We start from the raw sequence: 19,668 nt of genomic DNA on the forward strand, positions 1-19,668 counted from the left end.
AAAAACACATACCTGCTCACATGAAAGCCTAAAAACACCTTCTACTCCAGTTACACCCAGTGCTGTTTCAATGTTCTGTGTCATTCGAAAAGGTACTTTCTCAGGAACTCTAAGGCTTTTACCTTGAAAAGATAAATCATTATATTTTTGTCCTTTCACCAAAATAAATTCGACCCTCATATAAAAAGTCTTTAATTTTACCTTTTTCAAAGCAAACATTGTAATCTATGTGAACAACCTCTCCAGTCGTCATATCAATGAGAACATTATCCAGATGTCTATCTCCAAGGCCAATTATGTATCCGACCATAGACATGACTGCAGTAGATCTGGCATAAGACTAAAGAAGAGGGGATGGGGGAGCAAGTTAAGCATCATTAGCAAATTTCCTTCCAACATGGACTTGATTCTCTAAAATTTACAAACCTCCATAATCCTACTCCCTTATTTCTAAATAAACAGCTAGCGCTCTGCAGGGACGCTGCACGTAGTCACAGAAACTCTGCACTGAGCAACAGCATAGGACACAGGTTGGTCCAACTTAATCAGTATCAGAATGCAGGTTTAAAAAAACAGAACTATTCTTCAGCCTCTCTAGTTTTTCCCTTTCTAAAGTTTTTATTCTCCTTTTCATTTAATCCATAATCCCCTCCATTCTGCCTTCATCCAGTCATGGCTATGCCTCATAAAAATAAATGTAATATAAGATTCAAATGCAGGTCTCAAACTACCAAGTCTGGAGGGAGGCAGGAGGAAGGTGAACAAGACAAGACAGGAAGCAGGCAAAGAAACAATAATACTAATGATAGTCTAAAACAAAACACATACCTGTGTGACTCTCCACCATTCATCAGGGGTGGTGCAAGATGACCAAAGCTCTTTAGCGAGGAGATTTGGGGGCGTGGCCTCCATTAACTCTTCTAATACCGCCTTCATCACATGAAGAGGCCAATCCCGTCGGGACACATCCAGACTAAGTCCAACTGCTTTCAAAGCAGGACTAATTTTACTATAATAAAGTTCACTAGGACGGGGTACAATTCCAGGATTCTGAGGAGTTTGGTAGGAATCTTGGGCCTTTAAAAAAATTTTTTTTAAGGAAAGATCAACTTTCTTTAAATAAGGATAAAGATTACCTTGAATATAAAGCAGTATTTTAAAAACTGGTTTTTCAGCGGAACTCTCTACTTAGCTAGCTAAATCTCATCCATCAAATAGCCAAGCCGTCTGGACTATGCATCTTTCTTACAATCTACATATCATTTTCTTAATTTGGTATTACTACTTTATTGAAAACTCTGTCTACTGTTATATTTTCTTGAGGTTCAATTCAAGCTCAACATCCAAGTTACATTCTTCTTTGTAACATATAATTCTGTTTAAAATTTATCACTCATTTATTGCACATATTTCATTCTTCACCAATATGACTTAATCAATGTAAAATTAACAACAGATATTCAGAAACACCTTAGACAAAAATTTAAATAGCCCTTCTCTAATTCCACCTCCAATTCACCCCCTCAGTACCTGTTCTGTAGTCTCCTAGGCCTACCTAAAAAAATCTGAAGCCTTTCAAACTCTTGCTGCTTCCCATACCTGCCCTACTTAGATTCATTTTATTTGTCTAGATGTTGGAACCTGAAGTTGTGACTTTAAAAATTTATCTTCTTATCTGTAGTACTTAGTACTACTCCTGTAATATACACTAAGCACTCAGCTACTTAGCTAAATGAATTCTAAAAAACTGTTCTAAATCGTAATAAATTTCACGGGTACAAAATAGGATGCCACAGTGATTAACTCCAAATTTAAAGTTGTGTCTATTCCTTCTTTAACTCTTATAAACTTGGAAAAAACCTCAAGGGCAGTAAGACTAGAAATATGTCACATGTAACAGAGAACAGACTAATATATATACTTGTTTATTAACATTCAAATAAAAGCACATATTTTAATTTTAATCAACCTTTTGTGCTTGTAAGGCAGCTTCCCGTTGTTGCCATCGTTTGTAAAGACCAAATAAGGGTGTGGCTCCATCCACCCACTGGATTAGGCCTGATCGAGTTCCTAGTGGTGTTACAGAATAGTGTCGAGCATGGAAACGGGGTGTTTCCTGGCGATTGATTGTAGCAAACATAGTATTTACAATAGACAGAAATTGCATTATTCTCTCATCCAGATGTAAATCCTCCAATCCTATGGAAACAAAATTAAAGTAGCTAGAGTAGGTGACCAGATGGGGTGAAGTGCAATGGGATGGGACTGGAAACATACCACTTTTTTGTGCTCCTCTCAATTAGCAACAGCAGTCAAGAAGTGACAGCCAAAGAAGCACAATGAGAGCGTTAGACAACATTCTATTGTCACAAGGTATTAGATACTAGCATTATTAGCTGTACCTCAGTTGCCCTGCTTCTGTAAGTTCATAAGCAAGAAGAGAGGAAGCAATGGAAAATCATACTACACAGCCTCCAACTACTTCTATCAAAATACAGGATACTCCAGGCTATTCACAACATATAGATATTCACCTAAAACAATCCTAACACACACTCACACACACACACACACACACTCACACACACAGTGTTAATAATCAGACTAATGTTCTTCTTTTAAATCTCACCTTTAAAAAGATAAGGATAGCTCTTCCCATCTGATCCGAGAAAGAGAAGTTTCTTTGGCTTGGTTTTGGTAGGTAAGATTGTGATGGTTCCACCCACACTGTGGATTGTGACAGTGTCTCTGGCTGAGACTTCTCCAGGAAGAGCAATTTCAGTGTTAGTCATGGCAGCCAGCCACGGGCTGATTTCTTCAAGACGCAAGATGTAACTTGCACGTTTCTGTGCTCTCTGTTGCAAACTCAGCATTATCTATATTTAAGATAGGAAAAGTTTACAATACCATTACAACACTTATTTTCTTCTCCATTCTATCTGCCTTAAAGATAAATTTAAAATACAAACACCTCCTGTCTAGTTCTTACATTTAATTTGATGTTACATATTCAGGCCATCCTGGGAGGGGAAACACTGGTGTGCTGATATGCTCTAGGTGATTTCTACTTTGTTCAGACCGCTCCCACCTCCTCTGTACAAATATGCAATGAAATCATAGCAGATGGAAAGAAATCACTACTGTGATCACAAAATTCAAGGCTTGTAGCAAATTCCCCACTGTTAAGCTATGTCCAATCAATGCCCAAACAAGTCACTTCAGTCTTTGCAGTAGAGCAAAAGATATAGCCAGCTATTGGCTGTCAGGTAGACACACACTTAAGGAAGCCATCTGAAAATGTGGTAACAATTTAGAGCTCTGACTACTTTAAGTATGCAGAAAAACACACAATCTCTTATAACTCACAGGAGTGGATCATGTATAGCTGTATCTCTACTTGTAGCTAACTCAATAATCTACACCTGATTTAATGAACTCTGGGCTCTGCTTTCATGTGAAAATTTTTAAATCAATCTTTTGCAACATTTGTTCAAAAAAGGAAAAAGACAACTGGAAACACATCAAGTATCCACTGACAGGACAAAGGATAAACTGTGGTATTGTCCCATAATCTATCAATGTTCAGCTGTATACAAAATATGGATGACATTAAAACAAAAACAAAAACAAAAACCTAATGCTGATCCGTCAATTATGGAAGTGGTAAACACATGCATGTACATACAATATAATCTCATTTATATGAAATTCAAAAACAGGAGAAGCTAAACAATATACCATTTAGAAATGTATCAATAAAAACTGTTTAAGTAAGTAATGATTAATTCAGAGCAGTGGTTGTGGAAAGGGAGATATAATTATGGAGGGACATAGGACTTCTAAAAGTTTTCTCTATGACTTATTTCACACACACACACACGGGGTTTTTTAAAAGTACTCCCCCTGGGAAGGGGGTGGGGGTGGGGGAAGGACTGGGATCAGCAGATACTAACTAGTATACATAGGATGGATGAACAACAAGGCCCTACTGTATAGCACCGGGAACTACATTCAATATCCTGGGATAAACCATAATGGAAAAGAATATGAAAAAGAATGTAAGTCTATATATATAAAAGAGTCACTTTGCTGTACATCAGAAAGTAACGCCACATTATAAATCAACTATACTTCAATTAAAAAAAAAACTATTCTCCCTGTCTCCTCCTCTGGATTTCTTGGTTGATTTACTGAGAAGAACACAAAGAAGCAAGAAACTACTGCTGGAACACGAGAAAACAAGTCTTGGCTAGGCCACACATAATAAACTTCATCCTTCATGTTAGTGCTCTTATCTTGTGCTTCTAAGGCATTTCCCCTGAATTTAGCATTTCCTCTAGTTTCCTCTATTTTGCATTTACTAGTTAAAGTCAGGTATATTTTTTGTCTCTACACTATATCTTTTAATAGTTTTTTCATTACTAAAGTTAATGAAATCAGTTAAGAGCAATATAGGAAAGGGATAAGAAAAGAAGGGATAAGAAAAAAAGCTACAAAGTAGCTTAAATAGGCTCCCCTGGTGGCACAGTGGTTAAGAATCCTCCTGCCAATGCAGGGGACACGGGCTCGAGCCCTGGTCAGGGGAGATCCCACGTGCTGCGGAGCAACTAAGCCCGTGTGCCACAACTACTGAAGCCCGCGTGCCTAGAGCCCGTGCTCTGCAACAAGAGAAGCCACTGCAATGAGTAGCTTGTGCACCGCAACGAAGACCCAACACAGTCAAAAGTAAAATAAATAAATTTTAAATAAATAAATAAACAGTCTCCCCCAACTAGTGGTGCTGTTGCTGAAACATATGAAAACCAAAGAACATACAGAATTAAGGGGACCAAAACATAAAAAATAAGGATTCTCAAGTATTTAATTACACTAATCATCCCTCAAACAGGCTATGCAGAATTGCTGTCAAAGAATTCCTTATAAAAACTGATGTTGTGACGTGTGAATATTTTGTCTGTTAGAAATACTGAATACCATTCCACCAAGAAAAACTACATAGGTCCAAGATTAAATTTCTTAATCTTTTATGAGAAGAATATAGCAGGCAGTCAGTATTTAGCTCAAGGCCACAGCTCCTCCTTGTCTAATTTCTTACAGTATATTCTTCCCTGGTGTGAACCCTCAGTAGATTAAAGTTTGCCACCCTAGGCCCACTCATCCTCAAATTCTTAAAAATGAAGAAAACACCTTTCTCTATATTCTTTACAAGAAACTGACCACTGGCTGCCTTCCATGGGCTTAGAAAGTTCTCTTGTGTTCTAAGTAAAAGGAGTCCCCTTACTTAAATTTTTCATCTCAGGGAATTTCCTATTTCAGTAGCATTCTTGAGATTTTTCTGTACCTCTTTAAATGGAATCCAGCTGCTTCCAGGCTTTGCAGGGTTTGATGGTGTCTTCAGTTTTTCTAGGGCATTTTCTATTGCATCACCGTAGTTATCCTGAAACCACTTTTCATGAGGTGTTTCTGCAGGGGCCGCCGTGATGCTCCTCACATGCTCCAAAGCAAACACAATGGGCTTCATCAAAGCCGTGTGCTTCTCCCGCATGATTGCAATTTTCTCTTCTCTGACCAGAAAGACGTAAAGAGTTCAATACAAACAAGGAACAATTTAATTGTCAAGTGTAAGTAAACAGTATCAAAGAATAGTCAAAATAAAGTAATAAAATATAAGCAAGGTAACTGACTAAAAACAGCATTGCAAAAAATCCAGCATAGAAAAGAGGCGCCTTCTCTTTTCAACAAGTGGTGCTGGGAAAGCTGGATATCTTCTTACAAAAGAATGAAGCTGAACTCTTACCTTTTACTATATGTCAAAAAATAAGTCAAAATGGATCAAAGACCTTAACATAAAAGCTAAGGCTTTATTTAAAACTCTTAGAAGAAAACAAAAGAAAAAATTGATAAACTGGGCTACATCAAAACTAAAAAATCATGTGCATCAAAAGACATTTTTTTTTGACTTCCCTGGTGGCGCAGTGGTTAAGAATCCGCCTGCCAATGCAGGCCACACAGGTTCGATCCCTGGTCCAGGAAGATCCCACATGCCACAGAGCAACTAACCCCGTGTGCCAGAACTACTGAGCCCACGTGCCACAACTACTGAAGCCCATGCTCTGCAACAAGACAAGCCACCGTGATGAGAAGCCCGCGTACCGCAACGAAGAGTAGCCCCTGCTCTCTGCAACTAGAGAAAGCCCACGTGCAGCAAAGACCCAACACAGCCAGGAATAAATTTTTTTTAAAAAAGACTTTTTTTTTCACTCAAGAGAGTGAAAAAGACAATGCATAAAACAGGGGTAAAATATTTGCAAATCATGTGTATGATAAGGGATTAATATCCAAAATATTTAGAGAGCCCCTAAAACTCAACAACAGTAAAACAACCCAGTTCAAAAATGGGCAAAGGATTCAAATAGACACTTCTCCAAAGGAGATATACAAATGGTCAATAAGCACATGAAAATATGCTCAACATTATTAGTCATTAGAGAAATGCAAATCAAAGCCACAAGATACCATTTCACACACATTAGGATGTTACTATCAAAAAGACAGAAAACAACAAATGTTGGCAAGGGTATGGAGAAATTGGAACCTAGTTTACCACTTCCTCTACAAGTTAAACATAGAATTACTATCTGACCCAGCAAATCCACTGGCTCACACACAATTAAAAGCAGGGACTCAAACAGATATTTGTGTGGTGATAGAAGCATTGTTTACAATAGCCAAAAGACAAGAGCAACTCAAGTGTCCATTGACAGATGAGTGCATAAATAAAACGTGGTATATATCCATACGATGGAATGTTATTTAGAAGTAAAAAGGAAGGAAATTCTGATACATGCTACAACATGGAATGAACCTTCAAAACATTATGATAAGTGAAATAAACCAGACACAAAAGGACAAATACTATATGATACCAGTCACACGAAGTACTCAGAATAGTCAAATTCATAAAGACAGAAAGCAAAATAGTGGTAACCAGGGGCTGGGGATAGGGGAGAAGGGAAGTACTATTAAATGGGTACGGAGATGTTCGGGATGATGGATAAGTTCTGGAACTGGACATCACACTGTGAATGTACTTACCGCAACTGAACTGTACACTTAAAATTAGTTAAAATGACAAACTTCATATGTATTTTACATTAAAAAAAAAAAGAGGCAGCTATGTTTTTGGAGTGTAAGTATATGAAAACATACTTGCGTAAGGTATTGTTGTTCTGGACTCTCTTCACCTCATCTTCCAGCTGCTGAATTCGTCTCAGGACATACATGTGTTGCTGTAACAGAACTCCCAACCAGAGCTCATCCCAGAGAACAGTGACCCTGCGCAGCTCAGCCACGAGCATCTGAACCTGCACACACGGCACATCCAAATATGCTCATCTACAAATCTACACACAGCACAGTTCTGCAAACACTGGATATTGCAAGTGAAATGTGTGCATCTTGTTCATTAACCAATTAGAGAACCTTGATCAGTGATTCTATCAGTAAAGATTTATAAAACCAATTTTGGTTATTTTAAAAGCTTTACTCCTTGAATAATATTTCTGTAACAGTTTTATGGGTTTAGTTTTTAGGTGAGTTTTTTTGGGTGGGGGGGTGGTGACAATAAAAATTTATTTTAAAACATATGAGTTGGTTTTTTTGTACCTGTAACACCATAGTTGGGTTTGCAGAGGACAGTTTATCTACAATTTTGCTGTAGCAATCCTGCATCATGGCTTGGTCTTCATTCAATCCACTTTTAGGCTCATCCTTATTGCTATCTTGAGAAGCAGGAGGACTTCCTCCCTCACACTCAGAAACTAGCAATTCTTCTCCTTGAATATTGCCAAGTAAAGTTGGAATTGCAGAGGAAAATTTATTTCCTAAAGTGAAATGGGAGAATAAGGTATAATTTGGATACTTCTCCATGTGCATATGTTGAGTTAGGGAAAACATCAATAATGTATTTGATCCCAGAGCACTCATTTAACTAATTTTGCCTTCTGTGCACTAAGCTGACCAAAGATCATGGATATTTTGCCTTTTTACAAGTTCAGCTTCTATATTTATTAATATTATAAGCTAATAAAAGATAAATGGGGGGGCTTCCCTGGTGGCACAGTGGTTGAGAGTCCGCCTGCTGATGCAGGGGACACGGGTTTGTGCCCCGGTCCGGGAAGATCCCACATGCCGCGGAGCGGCTGGGCCCATGAGCCATGACCGCTGAGCCTGCGCGTCCGGAGCCTGTGCTCCGCAACAGGAGAGGCCACAACAGTAAGAGGCCCACGTACCGAAAAAAAAAAAAGATAAATGGGGGAAAATATAATAAATGAGTCTCAACAAATAAAGTGTTCCCCCAGCCAGAGCCCAGAACTTATTTTCCATCCTTGTCTGCCAGTTAATTCAGCTAGGTGAACCTGAGATTTCTCCAAGCCTTGGTGGGTTACTGTGAGACTGAAGATATCATGTAAAGCACACATCCTACTGCCAGACATGGTAGTTACTCACTCAATAAATGGTGTTATTATTGTTACTATTATTATTATGGAAAAATTACAAACTCTATCAACTCTGGAACATAAAGCTCAAAAAATTTTACCTATAAAACATTGTTTGCAAACTCATTTATACTTAAAGTAGCAGTATTTTAAAATTCCTTACCTGAAGCCTGTGATTCACTACTAAGCGATATGGTGCCCACTATTGCAGGATACAATATGAGATGTGGGGAATCTTGAGCCACACGGCAGAGAAGGTTACAAATACTTTGGCGCACATACACTTCAGGGTGGTTTAAGCGTGAGAAAAGTTGTGGAATAATTCCTTCAGGATAAGAAAGAAAAATACTTTAAAGTTATTAAAAACAGTCAACATGGTGGAGGCAAAAGGATAAAACTTGATATGTCAGCATAAGTTCCAAGAACCTCAAATTTCTCCCTGTGATAGCAAAGAACCATACACAATAGTTCTTGATTTGCAGGTTTAGTCAGGGTACAGAGCTATAATCAAAATCCTAAGCAATTCAAAAATGTTATAGAGAAATATATTTTCGTGAGTGCCTGTAAAAGAAGGCAGAAACAGACAATTTTTTCAAAGGGTACATGAAAGTTTTTGAAACTTATTCTTACCACTCTCTCCAAAATTCCTTTTGTATATAAAAAGCTTCCGCCTCTCAGCCTTCCATTTCTCTGAAAGGTGGGAGGGAAGTGGTATAACAAGCAGTCCAGAGTGTCCTATGAACTAATATAGCCATTTCATAACACACTCAAATAGTAAACATAGAGGAACTTTTTTTTTTGGCCACGCCACTTGGCATGTGTGATCTTAGTTCCCTGACCAGCAATTGAACCCATGCCCCTCTGCAGTGGAAGCGCAGAGTCTCAACCACTGGACCTCCAGGGAAGTCCAGGGAACTATTATTTTTCAACAGCCTTATTATCTTCTACCCAGAAATAATTTTTCCTGAAACATTTAGACTATCACCTCTCCATGGCGCAGTAGGTGTTGTTTCCAAGCCATGTTCCAGATACTGCCTAAGCTCTCCAGCATGCTTCACAAGCAATCTGAGCAATCGCAACGTGGCCATCACAATCACGTCGTCCGTGCTCTGCTCTGCTCTGTGACTTAAATGTAGCCGAGGGTCATCTTCATCTAAAGGAATCTAAGGATGAAAAACGAAAGGAAAAAATAAGACAATTCAGAATACTGCTTCCATCTACGAGAAAAGAAATTTCAAATAAACTTTCCTAACAGAACACTGTGCTACCTACCTGACCAGCATTGAGTTTAAGGAAGGTAAAATATGCACTGCAAGATAGTTTGTACAGGCTGAAGATTCTATCTACAACTTTCCTCCACACTTTAATAACTCCTTCTGTTGCACTTTCATCAAGTTCTGAAAGCCATGGGCAGCTTGATATTAACTGACGCCAGATAACATCAACCATGTCATCTTCCTCATTATCTTCACTTTCTGTTATCTGAAGTGTTATATCTTCATCCTGAAGAAAAATAGGGCAAAAAAAGTTGCTATTTTTGGGCACAAATTAAAAAAGGGAGAAAGGTACGTGATTTTCCTAACATATGCAAGCATTTTCTCATTTATGAAAGACCAAAATACTCCACATTTAGTGTTATACATATTAAATCAATGTTACTATGCTTCTCTTTATGATATACTCACTAACGTAGCTAATGATGAAGGATATAAGCATTTAGCAAAGATCAAAGATTTTGATTTGGGGAATTTAAATGCTTCAGAGTTACAACATAATACTCTGCCTGCAGAGAATTACCTTACTCTCTCTACAGTACTGCACATGTACTTAACACCAGCTTTGACAGACACTGATATATGCTGAAGTCTAGAGCAAGAACTAAGTCAACACAGTTTTATCTCAGCAAATAAAATGCAAACTTCTAAAGTCTACAACTAAATACTTAATAGTTATAACATTCTAGAATTCATAGAACTTTGAGAGGGGCGGGAGTAAATGCTACAGACCATCTAGTCCGCTGGTTTTCAGCTATGGCTGTATATTTAGAATCACCTAGTAAAACTTCAATAAACCCTCCCATCCCCAACACATACACAAACGTTCCATCCAGAATATGTGGAGAAGGGCTTAGACACTGGCATATTTTAAAAGCTTCCAAGCCAGTATTAAGAATTTCTGATCAGAAGAGCAATTAAAAGAGAAATCTACATAAAACAAACTTTGCCTTTTTTAACAGGACCCTAAGGAAATGACTTGATTTCTCAAGAAATCACATTCTTCTTATTAGAAAACTACTTTAACTCACTTTCATCTTATCAAAGTTTCATTTGAAACAAAACATTTAATCAAGTATATGTGATTTAGAACAGTGAACTTGACACTATTTCCCCCAAACACTGTATCATGTTTTCCTTGCCTGAATCCCCGCTGGCCGACAAACAGCCTGACCAAGAATACCATATACTCTCTCTTTTTCTTCTTCGGTTATAGTGTCTGGGAGCAGATTCTGAACTTCAGATTTTTCTCTAGGCAGCAGACGAACACCTTCTCCCTGACTATAAAAATAAAACAAATCATCAGTATTTCAGCAACCTAAACTTTGCCATGTCAGCAGAGATTTTAAATCTCTAGTTTGTGGGCTTCCCTGGTGGCGCAGTGGTTAAGAATCCGCCTGCCAATGCAGCGGACATGGGTTCAATCCCTGGTCCAGGAAGATCCCACATGCCGCAGAGCAACTAAGCCCGTGTGCCACAACTACTGAGCCTGCACTCTAGAGCCCACGAGCCACAACTACTAAGCCCATGTGCCACAATTACTGAAGCCCACGCCTAGAGCCCGTGCTCCACAACAAGAGAAGCCACTGCAATGAGAAGCCCGCTCACCGCAACCAGAGAAAGCCCACGCGCAGCAACGAAGACCCAATGCAGCCAAAAATAAATAAATAAATAAAATAAATTTATAAAAAAAAAATCTCTATTTTACAATGCATTAAATAAATTACACATTTCAACATACATACCTAGCATTGTCAACCACCTTTCTGCCCCACCTGTAAGCCCAACTAGCCAACGCTGCCCAAGATTTGGCTACTTCAGGCGCCTGTACTGAAGATAGGTGATACAACTGTCCCAAAATGAAGTCAGGTTCTCCAACTCCAATATGTACTGCCGTAGTGGAGAAAAAAATAACAATGTCACATTCATAAATTTCTAATGGCATTCCCATTAACATTTTAGGATTTTACTATCTGCAAATAATAAGTTCTATAACGTTATATGGTACATAATTTGATAAAGCACACATTTGTATTATGCTTTTCTAAAAGGCTAATATGTTGAAATGAATCACTCAGCTTCCCAAGTAAGCTTAAATTATCACCCTGTAAAACACATCAATGTCTTTCATGATACTGAACTTTACGAACAGTTCAGGTGTCAGATGTGTTCTAGAATGTCTTGTATTTTGAATCTGACTGGCCATTTCCTCACAATTAGATTCAGCTTAAACATTCTGGCAAAAATGACAGATAGGTGATGAGTATACAATTTCATTCAATCAAAGATTCATGAGGTAAATATCTTTATTTCCAGTTTAGAAGTGAAGAAATCTCCTGCTATAGTGCCACTTGCTAATATGAAGATTTATAATGATCACAAGACATATCCCTTGTGAATAAAGATGGCTACAGTACATAGATTAGAATTACTTAGTAAGACCAATGTAAGTAACTACAATTCTAGGCTTCACAACAACAAAATGAACGACATGAACAAAATTCTCATGTTTCAGCAAAAAGGTTAGTTATCTCCCAATCTGTAAAACCTGGACAATGGTGCCTACCATAACAGGCACTCAAACACTGAATGAATTAACTATCCTATTTGTCGAGTATCCTTCTGTTACTAGCACTAGTGTCAGGATGTGAAACTTGAACCTTTCTGTAGTTTCTGTGCTCCACCAGTCAACGGGACCAGAGGCCACTATTCTGTAACTTTGTTGTTCCTCCTAGCATGAGGTAGAATTTTAGATATCACAGGCAGGACCTTACTGCCAGGAAAAACATCAAGGTCCATAAAAGCACCATGAACTGGGGAGGTGGGAAGTATGGCCTTGGAGGCGGAGTTCAGTGACTTCCACAGTGGCATCAGATGCTAAAGAAATGTGCTTTAGTCACTTCTGGGCAATATAATATACTAAATTTCCACAGAGACAGTTTTTGTGGCCAATTATAGCCTGCCTAACACTGTAAACTTTAAAATAGGGGGAAATAACTTCTGAAATTAATATTTTAAAGCTAATCAAACATATCCTACCTGTAGATTCGCTCTCGATCCGAGGATACTCTTCTTCCATTGTATTAACAGACGGTAGTTCAATTAGAGTGAGTATGTTTTTAGATAAAGTAGAAAGACCTGTCAAGTTCTGCTGCTGCTGAGCTCTGTAAACCTGTTTCAGCTGCCCTGAAATTTCCTTCCATTCTGCCTGGATCCATTTAGCCAATGTCAGAATTGACTTGGCAACAGCATGTTCAGCCTTGGCAGACTTGCAGAAAGATATGGCACAGGAACTCAACATCTCCATTGCGTGTGTTGACTGGCCTATAAAAAATCAAAACACCAGCCCTCAGAAGCCTTAGAAGCAAACAAATGACATTTTTTCAGGATAAAGTAATATTTTAAATTCAGTGATAACCAATGATCTCTGGAAACATTTCCTACTTTAATAAACAATAACAAAATTACCTCTTTTAAAAGCACCAAATTGCAGAGGTAAGTCAATTACACATAACTTACTCTTCAGGACCCAAATTTTCTGCAACAGTTGAAAAAAATCAACTTTTCTATTATTGCCTTACACCATACACAGTAACATTCACACACATGATTTTTATTATAGTCGCGTATTAATCATAATTCATTTTACTAACCTGCTGTATATAGCAATTTGGTTTTTTCAATGTCAAGTTCAGGCCCCCATTTTTCATCCATTTGACCTTGAGTTGATAGTTTTTTAAAATGCTGGACCAAATCCTGCGCAGTGGTGGTCTTTCCCAGCTGAACCTCACTACACTGTGCCAGCAGTCTTGTTGCAAGTGACACATTCCCCCGTTTTCTAGCAAATTTTGCTGCTGTTAGACCTAATTCCATGAGATGGCTTCTAACTGGAATTGTTTGTTCTGGAGAGAAGAAAATGTTTTATTAGTCCTTGCCTGGTCTAATCCCAGATTGCAGAGAAACATGGCCAAAAAATTTCTTCCCCAACTATTCCCTTCCCCACTACCTCCCTAAATAAATATAATTCGTTTTTCATCATCTTTAAATCCCTAACAGCTAGCATAGTGCTTGGCATACAATAAACAATAAATGTTTGTTAAAATAAATGTATACAACAGAGTAGACAAAAGTAAAAATCGTTCAGTACAAGAAATTTAACTTTTGGGCTTCCCTGGTGGCGCAGTGGTTGAGAGTCCGCCTGCCGATGCAGGGGACACGGGTTCGTGCCCTGGTCCGGGAGGATCCCGCATACCGCGGAGCGGCTGGGCCCGTGGGCCATGGCCGCTGAGCCTGCGCGTCCGGAGCCTGTGCTCCACAACGGGAGAGGCCACAGCAGTAAGAGGCCCGCGCACCGCAAAAAAAAAAAAAAAAAAAAAGAAATTTAACTTTTTAGCTTCTGAATCGTTTTAGTATAAAGAGCCTAAGCCAAGGGTGAGGAATGAGGGTAAGGCTAGACCATCCCCTCTTCTTGAGTAAGTACCCTCTGCCCTTCTACCATGCCATTCTCTCCTGGTTTACTCCTACCTTTCTGAAGAATCTTTCTCAGTCTCCTTCTCATCCACTACCCATCCATTATAATTGGTGTTCCTCGGGGTCAGTTCTAGGCTCTCTACTCTACTCTGCATACTCTCCCTGGACAATATCATCTGCTCCTGTGGCTTCCATTACCATACAAATGCTGATGACTCTTGAATCTTCATCTCTAGCCCAGACCTGACATCTGAGTCCCACCTGCCTACCAGTCACCTATACTCAGGTATTTCAAAGGCACTTTAACCTGTGTTACATGGAATCCGTTTTCCACCACCCTCCAAAGCTACTTCCTTCTCTGTTTTCTCTTTCTCAGGTAAAGGCACATGATCAACTTGGCTACCTAAGCAGGTGCCTGGCAGTCATCTTAGCCTTTACTTTCAATCCTCATATCACATCTGCTTTTTTCTGTCCCTACTGCTACTACCTTGGTTACCTTTAGCAGGGACTTCAGCCTAACTGGTCCCTCTGCCCCCAGCCTTAGCCTCTTCTAATTCATTCTCCAATCTGCAACTGAACTGATCTTACACAAAGGTAAATCTGATCACTTAACTTCCCTTTCAGGCCTTCCCACTGTCCTTCCGATAAAGCCCCAACTCTGAAATTTGGCTTATGAGGCACTGATGCTTACACTGCATTCTAATCTCAATCTCATCCAGCTTCATCTCCTCCCATGCTCCCTTAGGCGAGAATTGAGAATTGAGTCATCTAAGAATCTTTTACTACTGCTGCTGGACTTCACACATGATATTTTCTCTAACTACACCAGTCTGCCTTCTTTCTCATCTCTACCCGCCCCTTGGTCTCAGCTTAAATATTACTTCCTCCCCGAGTCCTTTTCTGATTCCTAGGATTAAATCGGTGCCCTTGTTGTGCTATTTTAAGCACCATGCATGTGCACTTCCATTTAGCACACTATATTGCTGCTCCTTGCTTGATGACAATTTTCCCTGCTAGACTCCAGAATCTCTTTGGTCCTAGGAATGCAGAAAAAAGGCTTGTCTTGTTCACCATTACATCCCAACTTACAGCGCAGTACCTGGCACAAAGCACATATTTTGATAAACACTTGCTGAATAAAGAAAGAAAAGTAAGGAGGAGTGAGGTTCTGTCTCCAAATGTAACTACTGGGTTACTGACTTTTTCTTCTCAGTTCTAAAACTTATTCAATATGGGAAGGATGGGAAAGGAGATGATATTTGTATTCCTATTATATGCCATGCTCTGTGCTAGGGCTTTTATATACCTTGTCTCATTTCCTATAATCCTTACAAGAATCTCATGAGTGGGGCAACCCCCATAACTGAAAAGCAAAGCGACTCAGAAGTTTAATGACTTGCCCTAAGGTCCCTCGATTTGCAAGTGTTGGGCTAAAGATCCAAACCCAGGTCTATCTGGCACTGAGGGTCCAAGTGAGTCACAGTTGCCAGTAATCACCCTGCATACCCCAGCATTGGCTTACTTAAAATTTAAAACTCAAATTTACTCGGTAACCCTAGCGACCAGATTTTTGACTAATTCTACAGAATTCTGGCAACTTTTCTGTATTAGAGCGAAAAGGAAATTGCTAATATCCCTTTAATATGACATTTCTTTCTTAAATATGAGACCTATGAATATTGATACAAATACTAATTCTCTAACTATTCAATTGAAGCATTTAAAACATTCACGGTACATTGTATCTGACAAAGAATTTGAATCCAGAATATTTAAGTCTTATGACTTCATTAAAAATGGCTAGGAGTTGAACACTTATAAGATATACAATGGCCACTATTCAAATGAAAAGATGCTCAATATCATTAATCATCAGGAAAATACAAATAAAACCACAATGAGATACTATTATATTCACTCCAGTGACTAAAATTAAAGAACCACTATAGCAAGTATGTAGATGTCAGAAGGAGTGTAAAATGTACAATCACTTTATAAGAAACTGCCGAACTATTTCAAAAGTTAAACCATATGACCCAACAATTCCAATCCTAGGCATTTACTTAAGAGAAAGGCAAATATATATCCACCCAAAGACCTGTACATGAATTTCACAGCAGCTTTAGACATAATAGCGCAAATTTGAAAACAATTCAAATATCCATCAAAGGATCAACAGATAAACAAATTGTGGTATATTCATACAATGTATATTCATACGATGTATATTCATACAATGGATACTACTCAACTATAGGAAGGATGGCGCTACTGACACGTGGAACACAGGGAACCTTAAAAAATAAAATGCTGAGCAAGAGAAGCTAGACACAGAGCATACTGTACCATTTATAAAAAAAACTTTAGTAAAGATGAGTCTAATCTATAGTGATTGGAAGCAAATCAGCAGTTGCCCAAGACAGGACAGATGGGAGAAATGACTGGCAAGAAGCATAAGGAAACCTTTGGGGGTGAGGTAAGTATGCTACATCTTGACTGAATTGGTGGCTACACAGGTGAAGAAATGTCAAAAATCATGAACTATACACTCAAAATGTGTAATTATATCTCAACAAAGCCATTTTTTAAAAAAAGCTAATTACCTTTTATTTTCTCCAACAAATGACTCTGGTACATGGTATATCTTAATGCCTGCATCCACGGCCTGACATCATGCTGTTTACATGAACGCAAAGCTTCACTGAAGAGTGGGATAAGACAGTCCTGCCAGAGAAAAACCAAAACTGCTTAATGTAAACAGGCTCCTTATACGACCCCACAGGTCAGCTACTTCAGATCTACTCCAGATTTATCTATTAAACGCTCCCCTTTCTTCACTGTATCTTCTAATTACAAGAGAAAACAACACGCTAAAGAGAAAAACCTATGTTTTGCCAAAAGAAAAAACTTTTTTCAGAATATTAAGTCCAATTTATCATTGTACTTATCAATAAAGCAGTCACATTTTGATAAAAAAATAAACAGCTCATTTACTATAAAGCAGAAGCTAAGTTACAGAAAAACATAAAACTACTGCTTCATAAACAGATTCTCAAAGATTATTTCCCTTGGGAAGGGCCCATCTTCGGTTAAACTTTACCCTATTTGGAAGGAAGAGGCACAGTCTCTTCTTTTCAGTCAAATCTGAAATTTATATAATCTGGTATACATTTACGTAACCAACTCCTCTTCCAAAAAAAGGGAGGGAGGGAGGGAGGGAGGAAGGAAGGAAAGAAGGAAGGAAGGAAGGAAGGAAGGGAGGGAGGGAGGGAGGGAGAAAAAACCCTAAGCAACCAGCCATCCTTGAGATTATACATCTTAGGTTCCATCTTCCTCACATACTTCTCCAATAAAAATTTGCCTGAAAATGGAATTTTAGATTTCTGGATTTACTTACTAGCTTGTCCAAAAAATGCTACAAATGCTATTTTTAAAACGTGAAAAACAGCCTTTGTTCCACACTAATGCCTATTAATGTTCAGAAGGATATCCTGGTTAAAAATACACATATACACACCTCTGTTGAAAGTCTGCTAGAAACTGTGTTCTCCAAAGCAGAAGAGCAATACAGCTGTAAGGTACTTAGAACTGGCAGAGACTGTGAAACCGTTAAAGTAGAAAGTCTCAGTGGCCCAATAGCTATGCGGCAGGTTTGCTTCAAGTACTTCACCACGTTTCTGAAAGAAAATATTTACTGCTAATTAATAAATAAGATTTTCCAACTTGCAACCACTAAAGGGATAAGGCAGTGTGATAAGATGCTACTATACTGGCATCCAAAGTGGGGAAAGAAAAAGGAACTGCCTGCTCTTAAGTAAAATGACACAAGCAAGTCAAGATATCAATATTAGCTTTTGGGGATATAAAACTTTTAATTTTACTTAGTTTCAACCTCTGTATATTAGCAAGTGACATTCACGTATCATACGACTTCTACAACTAAAATGAAGCTATCATGACTAGCGCTGCAGTGATCTGGTAACTGTCTCACCCCCACCAATCTACACACATTTACCATAAGGTACACATAATGCATATTTACCTCCTTAGGATGACACTTACTCAGTTATAGACTGCCACTTCTGGTCTTGTTCTATGTGGTTTAAAGCAGTTGCCAAACAAACAGAACTTCTCAACAACTGAACTTCAATGGACTTCTGAAGTTCCCTTGGATCTGGACTTAACATGTTAGGAAGCAGTTTTTTCATATCTACAGAAATTGAATAAGTTCCACTAAGTTAATTCGCTTTTAACAAGATACCTTGACAGTATTAAAAAACAATCACCAATGAATACCTCCTTTCATGTTTAAGTTCATATTTAAGTTCAGGCAGTTTCATATTAAGTTCAGATACTATGATTAAGCATTTCTGGTAGCTATATAAAAATACTTCACATAAAATAATACCTCAGACCTCTCAAAATGAGTTCAAAGACTCAAAAATCAGTAAGTCAACCTACCACTTAAAGGGGCAAACACTGAATTTAGCAAGTCAACGTTAACACACAAAATATTCATAATACTAACTTCAGTATTACATTTTACAAAATGCTCCAGTTGTGACAAAGAACTTAATTAATGAACCACATCAAGATGTCAAGCAAGAAAAATATTTAAACACAACTTGCACTTTTTCAAAGAAAATGGCTAGATAAATCTCTAAGTGTTACAGTAGCCTTTCTTAGTTTGCTTAATTTGAATTAAACTATTTTTTATTTGCTAAACCAAAGGTAAAGGGAACAGCCCTAATTTTTTGCTTCACACTCTGCCCCAAAAAATGTACAGAAAAACTTCCAGATTTTCCACTAAAATATACTGTCAAACATTTTAAACAACTTGTTCATTGAAATACTTAATTTTAAAATTATCTCAAATACCTATTTTTTCTTTTGATCCTCCAGCAAGTAGATTGATATTTTCTCCTGGTAACAATTCTAATTGCTCAGTACATTCAACAAACTCTCCAGATTCAAAACTGCTTAGTGATCTGTAATTAAAATATTGGTTAGCTCGTTTTACACTCTATCCAGCCTGTGGAACCATTCAAAAATACAGAACAAATTCTAGAAAAAGAAAGCAGTTATACAGAATTCCTTTGATGAAAGTTCCTTCCACGTAGGCCACCATTTTATTTTTACTTTGAAGATGTGACTACCATCTTAATTAGAGTGGCAAACTGGAAAGTCATAGCTACAGACATTCAGTTTAGCATACTCAACCCTCCATGTTTCCTTCCTCTTTTTGCAGTCTGTTATCCTTGGGGGCCCGACCAAAACACTAACAGTAGAGCTCTGCAGGGCAACTTCAACATCTAGTTCTCCCCAAGCTACCACTAAATTCCCTGCATGGCCTCACTGCTCACCTAAAGCGCAAGCCCCAGTAGGTCTCCTATTCTATTAATCTCAATCTGATATCCTACTCCTGC

The 19,668-nt window shown here is 38.3% G+C and overlaps 1 protein-coding gene across 4 annotated transcripts in view; it reads right to left on the reverse strand.

The window, feature by feature from the left end:
* The window catches only part of SMG1 (SMG1 nonsense mediated mRNA decay associated PI3K related kinase), a 97,657-nt gene that overhangs the window by 24,697 nt on the left and 53,292 nt on the right, over positions 1–19,668 (reverse strand). For all 4 annotated transcript variants that reach the window (XR_009522140.1, XM_060031819.1, XM_060031820.1 and 1 more), the window contains 19 exons: positions 19,121–19,230; positions 18,305–18,452; positions 17,760–17,919; positions 16,846–16,966; positions 13,426–13,674; positions 12,812–13,096; positions 11,518–11,662; positions 10,915–11,053; positions 9,771–10,001; positions 9,484–9,661; positions 8,662–8,823; positions 7,666–7,883; positions 7,210–7,364; positions 5,342–5,564; positions 2,630–2,876; positions 1,970–2,199; positions 829–1,077; positions 202–340; positions 13–122 (listed from right to left, as the gene is read on the reverse strand). Coding sequence is in view for 3 of the 4 variants with exons in the window: in XM_060031819.1 (XP_059887802.1) it covers positions 13–122; positions 202–340; positions 829–1,077; positions 1,970–2,199; positions 2,630–2,876; positions 5,342–5,564; positions 7,210–7,364; positions 7,666–7,883; positions 8,662–8,823; positions 9,484–9,661; positions 9,771–10,001; positions 10,915–11,053; positions 11,518–11,662; positions 12,812–13,096; positions 13,426–13,674; positions 16,846–16,966; positions 17,760–17,919; positions 18,305–18,452; positions 19,121–19,230 (3,499 nt within the window). In the remaining variant the exon portion in view is untranslated. The remainder of the gene's footprint in view (positions 1–12; positions 123–201; positions 341–828; positions 1,078–1,969; positions 2,200–2,629; positions 2,877–5,341; positions 5,565–7,209; positions 7,365–7,665; positions 7,884–8,661; positions 8,824–9,483; positions 9,662–9,770; positions 10,002–10,914; positions 11,054–11,517; positions 11,663–12,811; positions 13,097–13,425; positions 13,675–16,845; positions 16,967–17,759; positions 17,920–18,304; positions 18,453–19,120; positions 19,231–19,668) is intronic.

Source organism: Delphinus delphis, chromosome 15, assembly GCF_949987515.2.
Source record: "Delphinus delphis chromosome 15, mDelDel1.2, whole genome shotgun sequence".
Lineage (NCBI taxonomy): Eukaryota > Metazoa > Chordata > Mammalia > Artiodactyla > Delphinidae > Delphinus > Delphinus delphis.